Raw genomic sequence first — 18,901 nt, forward strand, 5'->3', positions numbered from 1 at the left:
TACAGAGTCACGATGAAGTTGTGACCTTAATGTAAAAGCTTTGAGTGGTCATGCCTCTTTCGTTACAGGGCATTTGGGCCCATAGATTATTCCCTATGAATTCTGCCCGGCTACATGTGACATCACTGGAAAAAAAATAATTCAAGCATTTTGGCTGCCCTTTGCTGCTGTGCTTTTTGGCTAGCTAAATGTTAGTTCACTTTTGGAGGTTTTTTTAATGAAGGTTTTGCATATGCGGGATTTTTATTTGGTCCATGCTACCAGCAGATAAGTCGGGTGGGAAATATATCAAACCAATGAGTAGTAGATTGAAATTCTGTATAAAAGTGACGCAAGAGATTGGAACTGATTCCAAAATGAGCGGCAAGTACTTTGTGTTTCATTAAAATTAGGTTTTCAGGTAAAGTAAGAAGCACCCGGACATCTACTGGATATGTTTCCACTTCTGTCCTGCAGGCTGCAATAGACAAAAGTGTTGGGCCTATCTGAATACAAAAGCATCAAGTTTGGTGCTTGTGTCTCACCCAACATTACAGTAACGTTACTGACACCTAGTGACCAGTGTAGAATACTACATAGCATCACAACAGCTTTGAATGCATCTTCTGAATGCCTTACATTTGTATTTTACTTCACGTAGCCATTTTTATACTTTAAATGCTTCATTTAGGGGAAAAAAATACATAAAATTAGCTTTTATATGGATTTTTTTTTATCTAAAAGGCCATATTCATGATTTATTTTTTTGGACAAACCGTGATCGAGTGAAGCTGCAAAATTTGATGCGTGGTGTGGCGAGGGATTACTGTATTTCCTTTGGTAACATTTGAATAAAAATATAATAGGTGGGGGTGTCCAATGTGGCCCACAGCTTGTATTTTATATCTTAAAAAGAAAATGTATTCATTATTAACTCATTCAATCCCAGCCATTTTTCAAAAGTCAACCCCTTCCGTAGCGGCCATTTTAGACTGATCATTTTTTTGACTGATCTTTCACGGCACACAGAATATTGTGTTCTCTGGCTACATAAACATGGAACCTGCCAAAAGAAAGTTCATAAATACAAAGGACTTGATGGAAAAAGTCCTTTGTGCCAGTAGGTGGTGATCACATGAGGCGTGGATGTTGAGAGTGGCGTGGGAACTTTATCTCAGCCATGGGAAGGATGTACATTTTTGGGACACATCATCAGTAGTGTACCTTTGAATCAGGGGGTGTTTTGGCCTTTCAATAATAGACACCCTCATCGAAGGCGGCCAACTAGTTGTGACAGCTCAAATGTATAAACAACTATACCAACATAAACAACACAAAAATGGGTTGTTTTACATCAAAATAACAGTTTATTTACAAACATAACTGAACTGTGTGTGCATGTGTGCACATGTGTGTGTGTGTGCATGCGTAAAAATTTCCCTACAATGCGTAACCTTCTGCACGCTACAATCCTCCACGCTCTTCCACTTCCTCCTTGCTGTCATGTGTGTTTTCTCCTTTTTCCATTTCCATTCCACATGCCGAGCTCTTATCAAATGCACTTCTGCCATCTTGTGGCCGTTTTTATGGCTTGAAGCTGCTCTAAAAGTGACATCTGTTAGTGTGCAGTTGCGTCATCACCTCTTTTTGCCTCTTGCACAAAAAAAAACAACCTAAAAGACGAATACATACGTCTTTGGGATCGGGCGTCCGGGTTTATAAAAAGGTATAAATACGTCTTTGGCATCTTGTTAAATTCTATTTTTAGAATGTGCTGTGGGCCAATAGAACCACAGCAGTGGGACGCAAATGGCCCCCGGGCCGGACGGCTTCGCATATATTGACCAAGATAGACACATGGAACATTAGCTAATTGTTATGTTATTATTAAAATATTCTTCATTAGTGGCATTAATAATGTTCCCCCCCTCCAAACAGGAAAGGAGTGCATGGTAGCGGTCCTCCCTCCCACATGCAGCCCAGAGCGGCGGTGCTGTTGGCTGCAGTGACGTCACACACATGCACACCCACACACAAAGAGAGAGGGAGAGAGAGACAGAGCGAGCGGCTATCAGCTGCTCGCACAAGCACGGCGGCGGCGCAGATAGAGAGGAAAAAGGGCGGGTGAGAGTGGGTGAGGCGGAGGTCCACACCACCAGCACCGCCACTGATCTGCACCGATGGAGGAGAGCGTGTGGGCGCACGGTGGTCAAGAGCTGCCCGAGGAGCCCAGTGGACCAGCCAGCTCCAGCTCGTGAGAGTCGGGTCCATGCAGTAAGTTCAGCTGCTTCCTCCTTTTGTTTGTTTCCTTTTACCTCTTCCTCTTTTTTTTATTGGACTCGTGTCATCATCTTATCGTCTCTCTGTCACGTGCGAGTCTTTTTTGTCGTTGATTTAAGAAGCTTCAGCAACTTTATTTGGGACTTTTTTTGGACATTGTTGCCATGGTGAACATACTGCATGTGCATCACCGCCACCATGGCTGCATTCAGGAGTGGAGCCCTGATGGGGTGTGACTGTGGTGTAACCTAGTTACCGCTGTGTGTGTGTGTGCGTGCGCGCACCTTGAGTCATATGTAAGCTGTTTGCTGTGGTCACATCCAGTCATGAATAGCAGCCATTCAGAGCTGGGCCCGACCGTTGGTCCGCACTGCTCGGCTCCCTTCCAGGCCTGCACGTGGCTGTTTGACAAAATAATGTCACGAGCTTGAAAAAGAAAAAGGGAAAAAGGAGACGGATGAATGAGGGAATGAGTGTTGCGTCTGTGCGAGACTCTGCAAAGTTGGGAGGAACCAACCGGTGCGTTATTCTGCTGCGAGACCAAGCGCAGATAAAGGTCATTTCCCCCCAGGATGGACATTGGCAGGTTGTTTTTTCAGGATTCATGTTGTGCGTTCACTTACTTTCAGAAATAAAACGGAAATGTCATCGCGCACGGTGTCCTAAGGAGTGAGAAGTTATATAAATATATATTTTTAATGAGCTTCATGAGGATTCTGTCATTGCTGCTTGGTCTCCGTCTCTCTTCCTCCCCCTGGGACGGTGTTTACGAGATGTCAATCTTCATGGTCACCCAAATAGCAGCTGGGGGTGGGTGGGGAAGGGAAATGAAAGGGAGGGGTCGCTATGCAAATTCTCCGCTAAGCGCTAATAGGAGGCAGATAAGCACATCCACTGGCATGGAGTTACTGTGGTGCTTCTGCTGTGGGAGAAGCTCTCTGACCGTGCGGCCTGAAGGGGGTTTGCCATGAAAACATGATATACATTGAAATCAGTCAATAAAGAGAAGGCACAAACCCAAGATTTGTCACCTGTAGAGTCACTGAGCGATCATCTACCTTAGAGGATCTTTGTTATCTGGCTTTTTTTCATTTTTTATTTTTATAAATATGTTCATAACACTTACATTTTTTTAATGGCTAAAAAGGAGGTTAGCTTTCTGTCTAGCGGAAATCTGCTGCTGAAGAATAGATAAGAATAGATAAGAGACAAGACAAGTTCAGTGATATCTACAGTATCTATCTACCCGTCTGTCTATGCCAGTCAATATTGCCATTCATCCAGGTCATTGTATTCTCAGGTCATGTCTATTAGTAGTGTATTTTTTGCCGGGGAGTCTCCCGCGGATCGTACCGCCAATGCCGCTATTTCCGCATTTTCTTACATTCCCGCTACCCCCAGATTAGCAGTGTTTTGACCGTGATGGCGAGCCGACTCGCTGCTGCACGCGCGAGGGACTTCGAAGTCTGTAAACGTATAGACTTTGCATAAAAACGCCCACAAATGTTGCTCAGATTGAAGTTACAGATGTCCGCCATCTCCCGGTGTAAAGCATGAACTACACGAGGCACCGTATTTGCAGAAATGACCTGTTCAATTCAGAAATGCGGCTTGTCGCAGTTTTGCAACTTTGCCGCTTGAAGGGTTAGTGTGGGAGACAACATACGCGAGGGGATCATCTCCTGTCAGGGACGGAGATGATGAAGGGCAGACTCACATGCCTAGACGCCCAATGGCTATTTGCATCAGGTGATAAGCATGTGGAGGACTTGTTTTGTTGTAGCCTTGAGCAAATAATCATAGCAAGTCTATGTGCATAATTATAACTAATATTAGGAAAAATCTTATTGGAATAATGGACATAAAGCATTTTAAAAGTACAATAACAACACGTTTCTGACACGTTCATTCAGAGCAATCATTTTTGTTCTGATCCAAGGTTGAAATGAGATTTTATCATACCCGTACCGTTTTCCCAGGAAAGTCCCATATTTTTCCCTTCTTTCCCATCGCATCGTATTTTATCTGTTACTGCGGGAGACAGAGGCGACGGTATCTGCGGCAACGTATAACCATATCTCCGCTCTTGATTGCGCTAACAGAGTCTACAGCGCCAACCTCCTGGTGATATTGTACATAAACATTTACCGATGCAGTCGCCGCGCTTGAGAAACAGCGATCTGTGAGGACAATGGTGCAGCGCGTCGCCGGTGGGCAGTCGGGGGAATTTTTCCACTTATTTTCAAATGCAAATGTTGGCACGTGTGGATTTTTCATGTTAAAATTGTATTACGTCATTTAAAAACTAAAATTGCAGGTTTAGCATCTTTCAGATTGACCATAGTAAGTGAATTTTCTCTGGAAAAAAGGAACGTTAATGTTTGCATCACAGCTTTTTCCGTCTCTCCTGTCTGCAACAGCTGGCACCATGCTGCCCCGTCACATGCGAACAGGTGGATTTGACCTGCCAGGGGCGGAGTCCAGCGACGTGCCGCTTATCGCCTACCGGCTTCTGGCGCCCGACGGCGGGGGCGAGGTCCCGCGCACGCCATCTGACACCAGTGAGCCGCAGACTCGGCAGGTGAGATTTTTAATTTTTTTTAAGATGGTGTTGGGGTTCACCAACGTCCACATGGCGCCAGCAAGGACATGTGCCACATTGATATGATGTATTTATTGTTTCATGACATGACATTGACCACATCCTGATGAACCAACGCTCGGAGTCTTTGCCATCGGTTAGGGTGGAGAAGATGACGCAGGAGGAAGTTGGAAGGTTCCCTGCGTGTGTAAACTTCCCACCACCTTTCACCTCTGTTAATCTTCACCGGCTTGATGATGATGATGATGAATGCGTGTTGAGCCACTCAGAAACTTGCTGTGTTGTCGCCGCCTGAGCCTCACAAGCAGTTGGGCTGTTTTGCTAACTGATGACTCTGCAGTTTATTTACTCTAAAGGTCTAGGACTTTTTTTCTTTTAATATTTTCACTTTCTTCTGGTCAAAGTACAGCTGATTTTTCTATTTCTTCTGTTTTTGGGTTTTTTTTTTCCAACTATTTCAACTTTCTTCTTGTAAATTTTCTTCTCATAATTTTGACATTATTCCCAGAATATTTTGACTTTCTTCTCATAAAATTACAGATATTTTTTCTATTCATTCAGAGTTTTTCTTCTATTTCTCCTCCAGTTTATTTACTCTAAAGGTCTAGGACTTTTTTTCTTTTAATGTTTTGACTTTACTCTGGTAAAATTACAGCTGATTTTTCTATTTCTCTAAGTTTTCTTCTCGTACTTATGACTTTATTCCCATAATATTTTTACTTTATTTTCATAAAATTACAGGATTTTTTTCTATTTATGCTGGGGGGGTTTTATTTCCAACTATTTCAACTTTTTTCTTGTAAATTTTCTTCTCATATTATGACTTTATTCCCATAATATTTAGATTTTACTCTCGTAATACTATAACTATAATATAACTTTTTTCCACTACCTAATTTCCCCCAAATTCCAATTGTATTCTCTGTTTATAATAATAGTATGGCTTTTTTTTAAGTATTTTTTCTTTAATACAGTAGTTCAACTTTATGCTACTAAAATGACGTTATTTTTGCTGGGTTTTTTTTTTTTTTTTTTTAGTTTTCTTGTTAAATTATATTTTCAGAATGTGCCGGGGGCCAATGAAAAAACAGCCAAGGGCCACTGGACTAATGTGATGCAACTTGCTAATGTTGCATTTATGTTGCTAAAAGGATGAAAGTTTCATGCGGGAGCCAAGAGAACGAGTATTTCCCCAACTTAACCTCCCGACCCAGCCGCACATGACCCGCACGCGCCTTTTGCGTTAGCTAGGAAGAACTCCTCGCCACAAACGCTCTTCTTCCTCCTCGTGTGCGCTCAGCTGGGCCTGTCAGCGCAGTAAATAATGTATGTGGCGGGCGCGGACGTTGTGCTCACAGCAGTATCTGGTATCGATGCGGCGCCTCACGGGACTGACTGTCAAACGCAATCCAATGCGGCCTCTTGTTGGGCTTTAACGAGGTCGTGAAAACCTACTAATGACTTTTATCGGACAAAGCTTGGCATTTTCACTCGGGCCCAATCGCCAACCGATGTGGATTTTTTGGGGGCCAGTGCGGATTCCAATAATAGTGGAATAAAATTGTCTCATTAAATATTTACGTTTTTCAATGAAAGAAAGAGGAATTAGTTGCTGTTTGACGGCTGAAACACTCGTTGCAAAGATAGAAATTGAAGGCAAAGTGAGAAACAGAATCACGTCTTCAGTGAAGGTCAAAAGTAACCTTAAATGTTCATTTATGCACTTTCCTTCCCCACCGATATGTATTCAGAATGCTTATACTTGTATGCACGGAAAACTGTAAAAATGTCTTTTAACATTGTTTTTAGACGGGTGATGTCGCTGACTTTTTGTAACTTGCAGTAGCAAGCTAGGCTTTTTTGTTGGACGCTAAGTACGTTTTGTGATTAAAAATACATTCAGCACGCAGTTGGACTCGCGCAGTGTATTAATAACACAGCAAGACGTGCGTCACATTGTATGCTAACGGGAAAATGTACACAAACCGAGGCGAAATTTTGATGCACATTTTTGACGTTAACTGTCAAACACGCTAACCAGGGCGGACGCTAACCGAGGTTCCGCTGTAAATGCATTTTATTAGTGAAAAATGAGATAAGTGTCGTATAATTGGCTGATTATAGCCAATTATATTATAGCCAATAATCGTCCAGCACACTATTTGTCATAAAAGCAGCTTCACGGGACAGGAATGAGCAGGTTTTGCGTAACGACAACTTAGAGCTTTTAGGATGCTGCATGGTTTCTAAAAAGCATTTCTGGTTTATTCCATAAAGGTCGGGGATCAGCCTGCAGCAGCTTGGACTTAAAAGAGAGCAGATAGCAGCTCCTATTCCATGAAAGTCGGAGGAGAGGAGCAGGGAAGAAGGAAGGAAGGAAGGGGTCACGCTTTGGGAACACCCCAATGGTTATCTTAAAATACAACTTTCGAAGGTGTGCATATAAATGTGTGACTCCCCCGCCTGTTAGCAAACCTCAACATGACTTTCGTGAAGCAAAACATGACTTCTGTTTGGGTTTTTTTGGTGCCCAGAGGCCCAAGTGCGGACGTGCGGACTTCCTGCCCGTTGCTTATTCTCATCGCGTCCAATAGCTGGCCTTCACGTCTGACGTGGCTTCCTCTTGTGATGGAAGAAGGAGAACAGAAGAGAAATAGCTTCACAACACCGCAGCGCGTCCTGTTTCCTGCGTTTGTGTCGGCTTGTGATGAACTTCCTGCCGGGAGCTGGGGGGGGGGGGGCACGCCAGTAAACAATATGTCTATGACAGCGGTTGTTTGTAGTGGGGAGGTTAGCTTATTTAGCTACGGTAGAGGGTTTACTGTATATCAGGGGTCCCCAAACGTTATTTTAGCGAGGGCCACACAGTGAAACATGAAAGGATGCCACTTGGATATTTAGTAAAGCAGCACATGTACTGTAGATATGCTAACAAGTTCTGTATAGTTCATTGGATATTTAGTAAAGCAGCACATGTACTGTAGATATGCTAACAAGTTCTGTATAGTTCATTGGATATTTAGTAAAGCAGCACATGTACTGTAGATATGCTAACAAGTTCTGTATAGTTCATCTCAGCTTTGACATGTACAGGAAGTGAAAATACCCATTATTAGTACCAACCTCACTCTTGCCCTTTTTTCCCCCATTTTAAGTTTTTTTTTCTCGGAAAATTATGACTTTATTCCCACATTATAACTTTTCCTCAACCTAGTTTTCCAAAAATGACAACTTTATTTTATTTCCCATAATATTTTAATAATATATAATATTTCTATATATATATATATATATATATATATTTCTATATATATGTGTGTGTGTGTGTTTTCTCTATCCTATATATATATAATATCATATATATAATATTACGAGGTTATTTTTGTACAGTTGCTACTTTTTTTCTTCATTCTCGTAGAATTACTGCAGAGTTTTTTTCCTTTCTGCTTTCTTTCTCCTTTCTTTTTTTTTCAACATTCTTGTAAACTTTATTCTTCCTTCTCGTAATTATGACTTGATTCCCATAATATTTTCACTTTATTCTCATGGTATTATAACTTTTTCTGCAACCTAATTTCCCCCCAAAATTACAACTCAATTCACTGTTTTGTTTTTTCATAATATTTTTTATATTTATTTTTTATATTTAAACTTTAAGCTACTAAAATAAGGTTATTTTTCCCAATAACATTATGAAATTATTCTTAATATTTTGACTTTATTCTTATAAAATGACTGGTGATTTTTACATTTTTCCTTTTGTGTTGTTTTTTTGTTTTGTTTTGTTTTCTTGTTATAGTTTTAGAAATTGCCGCAAGCCAACAAAAAGACAACCGCAAATGGCCCCCGGGCTGACCTTAGGACGCTGCTGGTTTGAATGGCAGAAGCAGCTCTCAGTGGGATGCGTGTTGTTACATGAATGCATTTATCAGCTGCATTATCTCTGGAAAGGCAAAGAGCGAAAAGGAAGAAGTGAAGCAGTGGAAGTGTTGCAATGTAAAGCCATGATTTATCACGATGGCTTCCTGTCCACGTCCAGTCTGACGCTGCGTGTTGCTGCAACAGGCTCTGTGGTGTGAAACTGATTTTTTTTTTTTTTGTGCTGTGGCACGTTAGTGCGCCGTGATAGAATTCCGGATACGTTTAGTGACGTACGGTGACTAGATAGAGTGACTAGATGGCAGAAGGTATGTACAGTCATTATCCTGTCTATCCACCATTTAATACCAAAGACGTATTTGCACGTTTTTTACGTTTTGTTGCGCGAGAGGCAAAAAGAGGCGATGACGCAAGTGCACAATAGAAGCGGTCACGTTTCGTGCCGTTTTAAGCCGTTAAAAACGGCCACAAGGTGGCAGAAGTGCGTTTGATAAGAGCTCGGCGTGGATTAACTAACGCCCTCGACAGCAAGGAGGAAGTGAGCGAGCGGGGAGGAGCGTAGCGGGCAGAAGGTTACGCATTGTGGGGAAAGTTTAACGCATGCACACACGCACAAGCGCGCACTCACGTGCACGCGCACAGTTTAGTTCCAAATGTGAAAACTGTGAGTAGTTCATGGTGTTATATTTGTCAATAAGTTGTTTTTCTTGTGTTGTTCTCGTCGCGGTGTCGTTGTTTGGATATTTGAGTTGTCACCAAAAGCAAAACATTTGTGTCCGAAAGCGACCTTTTTTTTCCCTCCCTTTTACGAGGAAAACAGACGCGCACGCACGTGGCAGCGTGTTGAGGCCGGCAAAATGATCGAGTTCATTTTCATTTGCTGTGCGATTGGTTCACTAATTTGTTATCGTCCCGGGCCTGGCGCCCACGAGAACAACACATCTTGTCATGCTTTAATCTGGAGAGATCATGTGACACCCCTGCTCCTGGCGTATGGCACTGGATTGGTAAGAGCCCGTTTACAAACTGATGAAAACCCGCACCACCATCACGATCTGCACCAAAGCTCAACGTCTTCTACCCGCCATGAACTTTGGTTGTGTAGTTTGGACGTAACCCTGCTAGCCAGCAACGACTTACAGTAAGCCATGAGAAAAAACAAGGTGTGTGCCCCCCAGGGACTGGCCCGCTCATCAAATGTCCGCCGCGTGAGTCCATCACGGTTTTGGGTTGTGTTGTGTTCGGTCGTGGAATCAGTCAGACTGGTTTTTCTCCACCAGAAGGCCCACACAGAGAAAGAGAGCGCGAGAAGAGGGGGGGGCATTGTTCTGGAAATAGCTTGAGGGTATTTGTGTGTGTGTGTGTGTGTGTGTGTGTGTGTGTATAATGGGTGTGCCCAGGTTGACGCAGGCTCGCAGGAGGCGGGACTTAGCTGCCGTCTCAGGTGTGTCTTTACAAAACAGAGAAGCAAACCACGAGGACGTAAACACGCGTTCGGTGAATGTAGGTCAGCTGGCTGCTGAGTTCAAAGGTCGAGACTTACAGATGAGAGAGAATGAGGAGAGCGGAAGTTGTACGTGTACCTCCATCCTGAATATTTCCAGGAAGCTCCGGTGCTGCTTCCTGTCTGGACTTGCCAGAGGAAAGGTCTGTGATCATTTGTTCTGTGTGTGTATGTGTGTGTGTATATGTGTGTGTGTGTGTGTGTCCCCAGCACATTAGCGTGGAAGCGAGCGGACACGGCGAGTAGCAAAACTGGTTTGAACGTGGAGATGCAATGTGAGCCAAACACCTCTTGACCTTTGCTCAAGTCGAGGTAATTTGAACAAAAACGTCTAATCGTACGCTCGTCGCGGCTAATTAGCCGTGCGCACTGAACAGCAGGTCGGGGGGAGGCCTCTGTCGTCCCTTCAAACACGCTTAAGCCAGCACGCCGTCCCCTGCAGCTTTCTAGGAGATATTTCTGCCTTTGCGCGTCGCGTCGTGTTGTGTTGTGTTGTGTTGTGTTGCCAAGGTGCTGCCGCGTTGTGTCACGTTGACTCACGGATGGAAAGCACTTGCTGCCCCCCCGCCCCCGCATAGCTTGTTGTGTCATCCATTTTTGTGTGTTTGTGAGAATGTTGGCTGGAAGGCGATACAGAGTCACCGCCGGCAGCAGGAACAGGAAATCGCTGTCAGAGTGAGTGACAGCTCCTCCAGAAGGGGGGGTTTGTTTACACGAGCCCTGCGTGTTTGCCATGCTTGGGGGTTTTGTTATTATTGATGCATTGTGTGTTCTTTGTGTTTAGAGGCAAACAGGAGTCCCTCAGCCAAGTAGATTTACTCGAGTGATGGAAATTTCGGCTCTTTGTAGCGAGCCGGTTCTTTTGGATCGGCTCACTAAAGAGTGGCTCCTCAGATGTTTTTGTTGTGTTAAATGAATTTATTACCAAATGATGTGTATCGTGTAAAATGAATTACCAGTGTAAAAAATACATGATCTCAAATGTTTATTATTTCAATGGATTTATTTCAATGAACAGCTAAAAATATCATGTTATATTATAAAAACAAACATCTCAATAGACAAATGAGGTCAAAATAGGTCTCAAATCTCTTCGTGCAAATTTCTCACAAACAAATCGGCTCTAAGAGCACCACAGCGCGTTTAACCCCGCCCCTCCCCCAGCTCAGTGTGGACACGCGACGTTGGCCTTTAACAGGAAAACAGATCAGGGAAAAAACTGACCGGCTCCCCAATGGCTCCCGGCGACGCCAACCGACTCCCGCCGTTCATTTCAAAGAGCCGATTGGTTTGTGACCCTAGTGAGGATAAGCGGCATAGAAAATAGATGGAAGGATCTTTCATTTGTTAAATATCCACACTGACCAAAAGTAAATATTGAAGTAAATATTAAATATTAAATCCATATTGACTGACCCCTCGGCTACATGAAATGGTTTGGTCCGCTACTGCCTTCACCGTGAGTCGTAGCTGCAGCGTGTTGCGGCAGAGCAGAGTGAAACTATGCTGCCGGTGCCTGGTAAAATAGTGTCTGGGAGTGAAAAAAGGAAAGAGAGAAAGGTGACCAAAGAAAGGCAAACGAAAAGGGTGTGAAGATGTCACTCGTTCTTTTGTAGCCTAGCCAGTCTGGTGTCGTGGAAACTAACCTGCTAGCTTAATGTTCACAGTGAAATAAGCTAGCAGAGTGCTGGCATGTTGTGTTAGCCTACATCTCACTCCTTTTTAACCATCATTTAATCAATGTTAAGCATGTATTATAACATCTGATGAGTCAGAAGCAGCCCTGTCCCCCCCATAACTTTACCCCTCCCTGTCCCAGTGAATCAAGGTGATTTTTTTTTCATGGGGCCCAGGATTCCTGGCTTGTTGTTATGTGAGGCTAACAGGCGACGCTGTCAGAGGCACACCCTGCCTGCAGGATGTTGGGATAAGAAAAGACGTCTTGTGGCGTTGTCTTAGCTTTATCTCCTTGCTCGCCAGGGTCCAAAAATATTTGCTTCAACTCTTAGTAGTGTATTATAATTGTTGAATTCAGACTTTATGCCTTCATATTCAATATAAAGACAAGTGAGCACAAAATAGCATAAAGACGATGTCTGTGCAACTGTACATTTAATCCATGTGATCGGTATCGGCCGATCTCGCTCGTGGATGATCAATATCAGAATTTCCCTGACGGTAACTGTTGTAGAGCACCGGCAGGGGTGTCCAAACTTTTTCCGGTTATGCCTCAGCTTTGTCCCATCCGTGCAAAAGCCGTTTACGTGTATCAACGTCACACTTGGCTCTGTTTGTTTTTCATTTTCCAAATATTTCAACTTTCTTCTTAAATCATTTTTGTAAATTGTCTTTTTGGATTGGTGACTTTTTGACTTTTCATAATAGTATAACTTTTTCCCAAACCTAATTTTCCAAAAATTACAACATTATTTTCTTTTGTTTGTTTCTCATAATAGAATTACTTTAAAGAAATGATTGATTTTATTATTATGCTACTAAAATATTACTACTATATTACGAGTTCAATCTTGTCAAATTTGAAAACATTTAGTTTCAACTTTCTTCTGGTAAATGTTGTTTGCATAACATTCTAACTTTATTCCCTTAATATTTTGACTTTATTCTTGTAACGTTATAACTTTTTCCGCAGCCTCATTTTCCAAAAACTGCATCTTTATTTAGTTTTGCTTGTTCGTCATAACAGTACAACTCATGAAGGTCCGTTTTATTTCCTATTTCAACGTTATGCTCTTAAAATGTCGCCATTTGTCTGCGTAATATTACCACATTATTCCTGTGGAATTACAACTATTTCTTTCTCTCTTGGTATTTTCACTTTATTTTTGTAAAATTACTGATGATTTTTACATTTTTGCTGCTGTTGTTTTTTAGGTATTTTTTAGTTTTCTTGTTATATTTTTGGAATGTGCCTTGGGCCACACTTGGGACGCCCCTGCCGTACGGACGTTAACAGCTGTATGATATTCTTGCATTGCACTGGAATCTTTTTCCATTGTGTTTCCGCAGGTGGAGTCGTCCCCCATGAAGACGACCTGGTACTGTCCTCTGGATCTGGTGAGGCCGGCCGCCACTTTGCATCAGCAGCAGGAGGGAACGCGTGTCAGGACCTTCCCTTAGACTTGAATGCCTTTTATATGCGCTCCGTGTGTCAATCAGCTGTCAACAAGTGGATTGGATGCTTCTTAAAGGCTTTTTGTACCCTAAAGTATGAATGCATGTTGCCCACTTCGCTGAGATGTCTCGTGTGTGTGTGCGTGTGTGTGTGTGTGTGTGTGTGTGTGTGTGTGTGTGTGTGCGTGTGTGTGCGTGTGTGTGTCCAGTCCACAGTGGTGGAGGAAGAGGAGGATGGAGTCATCTACACAGTGGTGGTCAAACAAACGCACCACGGCTCCCCCTCCAGTCCCACGGTAAGACGTGACAGTGTGGCGTTAGAAGCACCCGCTCCCCCTTCACCTTTGTCTTGCGCTCTTGCCTCCTCCCCCGCCAGTCGTCCGTGTCTCGTTGCCAGTGCGTGAAAGCGGGCACGGAAGAGAGGCTGGTGCTCCACCTCCTCCACTGCTTTACGCTGGGAGACACGTCCTTCATCACCATCTTCCTGGCCACCTATCGCTCCTTCACCTCCACAGAGCGAGTGCTGGACATCCTGACTGACAGGTAGCGTTTCCATGGAGACGGCTGCACATGCGCACGTCCCCCGTTTGTCCTCGCTGTTTGCTTTGAAAGTGCGACGTCCGTCTTCAGGTTGGAGCACCCACCCGGCGACAGCTCCAGGAGCCACGCAAGAAAATCTTTCAACAAGTGAGGACGGGTGTCCCTAATATTGTGTCCTGTGGGTACGTGGGTGGCTGACGGCGTTCCTTCTCCCAACCCCCCGCAGAGCAGTGTGCACCGTGTTCAGCGCGTGGCTGTCAGAGTACCCCGAAGACTTCAAGGGTTTGAGGGAGCCCTCGCGCCTCCTGCGGCTGGCGCCCCTCCTCCCCCGGGACTCGTCGTCTGCAGCCGACCTCCGCGCTCGCTTCCTCGGGATAGCCGAGCAGCTGAGCGAGAAAGCCCTGCTGCCCAACGCCTATAAAGGTCTGCATTTATGAACCACGCTGCGGGATGAATAGACGAGGCCATGAGGGGAATGCCTTGTGTGTGGTTTCCATGGCAACCAGGAACATTATTACCTAACATTTGCATTTACATCATCCCAGTCACAAACACAACATGTACTCCACAGTATGCAGACATTAGTGAACATTACTCATCAATTATTATATTATTATATCTTTTTTTTGTCTCAATGAAACGGGAGGATCCACCGCTGAACGTTCTGAGCTCTTGTTTCCATTTGTTAGCAATTCTGCTTCCCAGTCCTGTAAAAGACGGTAAAGATGTGGCTTGTCAACCTTGCAGACGTGAAGATCTGCCGCAGCCCAAGCCCCGACGCCTCCAAGTTTGAAGCCACCACAATCCTGGGCTTCGCCTCGGCTGCCGTCGCCGAGCAGCTCACCCGCATCGAGACGGTGAGCTCACGCCGTGGCCGCAACGAGGGCGTCCATCGTTGGGTGCGAGCGTGAGTCCTGCTAACGGCCGCCTCTCGACTTGACAGGAGCTGTTTGTGCGCCTGGTGCCGTACCACTGCCTGGGCTCGCTGTGGTCTCAGCGGGACAAGAAAGGCCGGGAGGGCGCGTGTTGGTCCGTGCGGGCCACCGTGCGCCAGTTCAACCGGCTGGCTAACGCCGTCCTGGCGTCCTGCCTGTGGCCCACCAGGCTGCGCAGTCAGCAGCGAGCTCGGCTGCTGGAGAAGTGGATCAGCGTCGCCGAGGTGCTTCCGCTTTCACTTTCGTACCTTTTAGTCTTCAATGTACGGTATAGTGAGCACTCCCTCATATAATATAAGGTGGGAACTTGGTTTTTATTGGATTTTTAAAAAATATTTTTGTCAAAAATACAATAGTGGTGAGTGGTTAGCATGTTGGCCACACAGTCAGGAGATTCAAATCTTTGTGGAGTTTGCATGTTCTCCCCCTGCGTTGGTGGGTTTTCTCCAGGTACTCCTCCCATGTTCGGTTAATCCCACCCAAAATCAGCCGGGATAGGCTCCAGCATACCCCTGCGACCCTAGTGACGATTAAGCGACATAGAAAACGAATGAAATAGTCCATTTGCTCACGTATCGTTCCTTGGAATTGATTGGCCGAACAAAGAATCCCAAGCGTTGGTGACTCAGTGGTGTGTCACAGTATGAATACACCGCATGAGTCTTTATCACGAAACATGCATGTTAGGATGCTCTCAAGCAGGCCTGTCACGATAACGCATTTTACGATAACTGGCCTACAAATTATTGGCGATAATCGATATTTGTGACAACATTTTCTGAGACCATTTTTTCCATTAATTTCATGGCATAATAATGAGAGTACTGCGATTGGCTGGAGACCAGTCCAGGGTGTACCCCTCCTGTCGCCCGAAGTCAGCTGGGATAGGCTCCAGCATACCCCGCGACACTAATGAGGAGAAGCGGCATAGAAAATGGATGGATGGATAATGAGAGTACATCGTATAAAAAGCAATAAACTTTCATTTCTCAAGAGTATTTAAGATTGTAATTGGAATGTCAAATAAATAAACAAACTTAATAAATGAAACAAATTTTAAAAAATGTAATTGACTCTCAGTCTCTTAAATAAATTAAACAAAAATAATACATTAAACAAAAAAAAAGTATGTGTCTTTGAGCAAAAATTGCACTTCAAATATCCCAATCATAACCAAAAACATTAAAAAATAGACTCCAATAAAAAACACAAAGTTCTGTAGTCTATTGTAAAACTAATGTAGGGGGTCATATTTGAGCAGGACCACATATCTGTGGTGGCGGAATAAAATGCAATGTTTGTGATGTCCTTCAACACGTCTTCTTTCACTCGGTTATACAGTTCAGGACTTGCTGTTTGTGACTTGTTGTACATGTCAAACATTTGTAGCATTTCCCCAAATGTTGGCTTTTCGACCGTAGTGAAAGGTTGCATTTTGTTTGCAATGTAGCAAGCGACGCTGTCTGTGAGCGCGCACCATTTTGCGCTGATTGTTTGTGTTTACTTTGCCGACCAAACGCCTCAGCGGGCCTTGGTCGTATCGCCCTTACTCCTCGTCGCTACTTCCGAACAAATGCGACGTAGCGGTTCGTCGGTGTTCATGCGCTCACCTTGTTCGTCCTGTTCAAAACCGAAATGTTCCCACGCTGGAGCTGCGACGTTCGCCTCGGGAACCATCACTTCTGTGCCTTCATTCATGTTAGCGTATGCCGGCTCACGAGGCTAACTTGCTGCTAGCACTCTGTGCATCCACTCACTAGCAGCCCCGCCTCTACGTAATGTCTGAGAGGAGGGTTCACTTTTTTTTTTATCGTTCGATGAACGGATTAATCGATTGTGACAGGCCTACTCTCAAGTCTCACCAGCTGCGTCACCCGTCTACGATGTCATCAGCGGTTGACTGTAGTTCTTTGCTTCCTAACACAGTTGCATCACAAGTCTGCTTTTTCTTTTTATTGAGTACGGCTGCAAAATAACCAGCCATGGGGCCAAAGAAAGTTGCGAGTGCTAGCACTTTGATAAAGACGGTGAGGAAGGCTATTGGATTCAAGAAAGAAATTGTAGCAAAGCACAAAGTTGGTGTCCGAGTCGTCTTTATGCTGTTTTGTGCTCCGCCCCCGCTATTTGCCATCTTGAATAAAGGTAAAAGTGATGTTAAATGTTCAATAATCCGTTTCATTCCTATTGCTTATGTATTTCACATTATCTTCCACATGTAAAACCATAATAATTCTCTGTCAAATGTGTTTGGGTGTCTGGAACAAAGGAATTTGGGTTTGCATGATTTCCTATGTGGAATAATTGATTGGGTTTTTGCACGATCGGCTTTCCAATGAAAACCAAGGAGTTGTCCTGTCAGCAGACTCTGTTTGCTCTCTCATGACAATGAGTCAAAAATCGATTCATTTTGCCGTTAAGCATAAATGAAGTTAGCGTAGCAGCTTTGAAAAATATTCTGGATTTTTGTTTTTGCTGTAGTCCATTCACGGCAAACTCTAGTTTACTTCCCGCCTTCTTTACTATTCTTTTAGTGCTTTGCTGCAACGTGCAGCCTCATCGCTTCAAGCCTGAAGTGTGCTTCAGTGAATTATTAAATAGCTCGCGCTGTAACGTGATGCACCCACACACGTACACGCACACACACCGCCGCTTGCAATCACAATGTGTGTGTTTTCCTAAGGCGTGTCGAGCCAGGAAGAACTTCTCCTCGCTGTACGCCATCGTGTCGGCCCTGCAGAGCAACCCCATCCACCGCCTGAGGAGGACCTGGCAGGACACCGACAGGTGAGCCGGAGCTTCTGCTCGTGTAGACGCGACAGCGACCCCTGCTGGTGTCTGTCTCTCCGACTCGTCACGCGATCTGACGTGCAGGATCAGCTCTGCATCCGCCCTGCATCATACCGACACCTGATTCTAATGATTGGCTTGCTTCATGGAGCAACATGTGCCTAACATTGTAATATATGGCATCATATTATTGTTATTATTATTAGGGTTTATTGTGGTCAGTATTTATTTTCAATTCTGATTATTACGAGAACGTGTATACAATTTAAAGAGCTGCACTTTTATAAAGAATTAAATACACTTCATCCAAATTCCAATATCTTTTTATCGTATGAAGTATGAAACGTACATGGAATTGTTGCAAATGAAAATATAAAATACAATATTGGTAAAAAAAAAAAAAAGCATAGTACATAAATATAGTAATAAGATATATACAATTGATATAAATAATAAATACAGATATGTCTTTTCAAAAATATACACTGCATAATAGAAATGTAATACACTAAATTCCCAACCAACGAACACAATTGGTTCCAGGCGACCGTTCGCAAGTCGATTTGTTTGTAAGTCCAACAAAAGGTAATATTAGCAATGATATAGGTACTACATGTACGTGTATACATATACAGTATATGTGTATGTATGGAAATATGAGTTTGGATGCAGTAGTAATATTAAACCAGGATAATTAATAAAAAAACAATAATAAAAGTGATATAATAATACGTAATGATAAATGTTATTTACCTTTGAAGAGGAGTGGTCGAGCATGCGTCGTCGTGGAGGAGGAGGGGGAGGAGTTATTGAAAAAAAGGACAAATGGTGGTGGTGGTTAGACTCTTCTAAAAGAGGTAGTGTTCTGTGGGTGGTGTAGAATTAAGCAGGCCTATTAACTCTTCATAAACTTTAATCACATGCTCTGTCCGGGTTGTATCATTTAGCTTTCCATTTAGCTTTACACTGTATCTCCCCAGTCTAACTCTTCCTCTGTTGGTCCCATTAGCGCTAAGGCTGCATTAGCAGTGTCACAGTGCCCTCTACTGGTCAAGCATGTCCAGTATAAATATGGAGTTACTACAAGGCAAAATACATGAAAATATAAACCAGTCAGCTTGCGTTCGTATCTCCGAATGTTCGCAAGTCGGATGTTCGTAAGTTGGGGACCTAGTGTATATTTAAAAATGCAAAAATAATGCAAGTTTAAAAGCTGTAATTAATAATATAATATATTAATTTCATAATAATGATTCATCTGTA

The 18,901-nt window shown here is 43.6% G+C and overlaps 1 protein-coding gene across 8 annotated transcripts in view; it reads left to right on the plus strand.

The window, feature by feature from the left end:
* The window catches only part of rgl2 (ral guanine nucleotide dissociation stimulator-like 2), a 52,017-nt gene that overhangs the window by 24,071 nt on the left and 9,045 nt on the right, over positions 1–18,901 (plus strand). For 2 of the 8 annotated variants that reach the window (XM_054780732.1, XM_054780734.1), the window contains exons 1-9: positions 9,278–10,387; positions 13,272–13,319; positions 13,586–13,672; positions 13,753–13,919; positions 14,007–14,063; positions 14,143–14,339; positions 14,664–14,773; positions 14,860–15,075; positions 17,532–17,635. In XM_054780732.1, coding sequence (XP_054636707.1) covers positions 10,127–10,387; positions 13,272–13,319; positions 13,586–13,672; positions 13,753–13,919; positions 14,007–14,063; positions 14,143–14,339; positions 14,664–14,773; positions 14,860–15,075; positions 17,532–17,635 — 1,247 coding nt within the window. In that variant the 5' untranslated portion in view covers positions 9,278–10,126. The other 6 variants (XM_054780735.1, XM_054780737.1, XM_054780733.1 and 3 more) reach the window with 6 other exon arrangements.

Source organism: Dunckerocampus dactyliophorus, chromosome 7, assembly GCF_027744805.1.
Source record: "Dunckerocampus dactyliophorus isolate RoL2022-P2 chromosome 7, RoL_Ddac_1.1, whole genome shotgun sequence".
In the NCBI taxonomy this organism is placed as follows: domain Eukaryota; kingdom Metazoa; phylum Chordata; class Actinopteri; order Syngnathiformes; family Syngnathidae; genus Dunckerocampus; species Dunckerocampus dactyliophorus.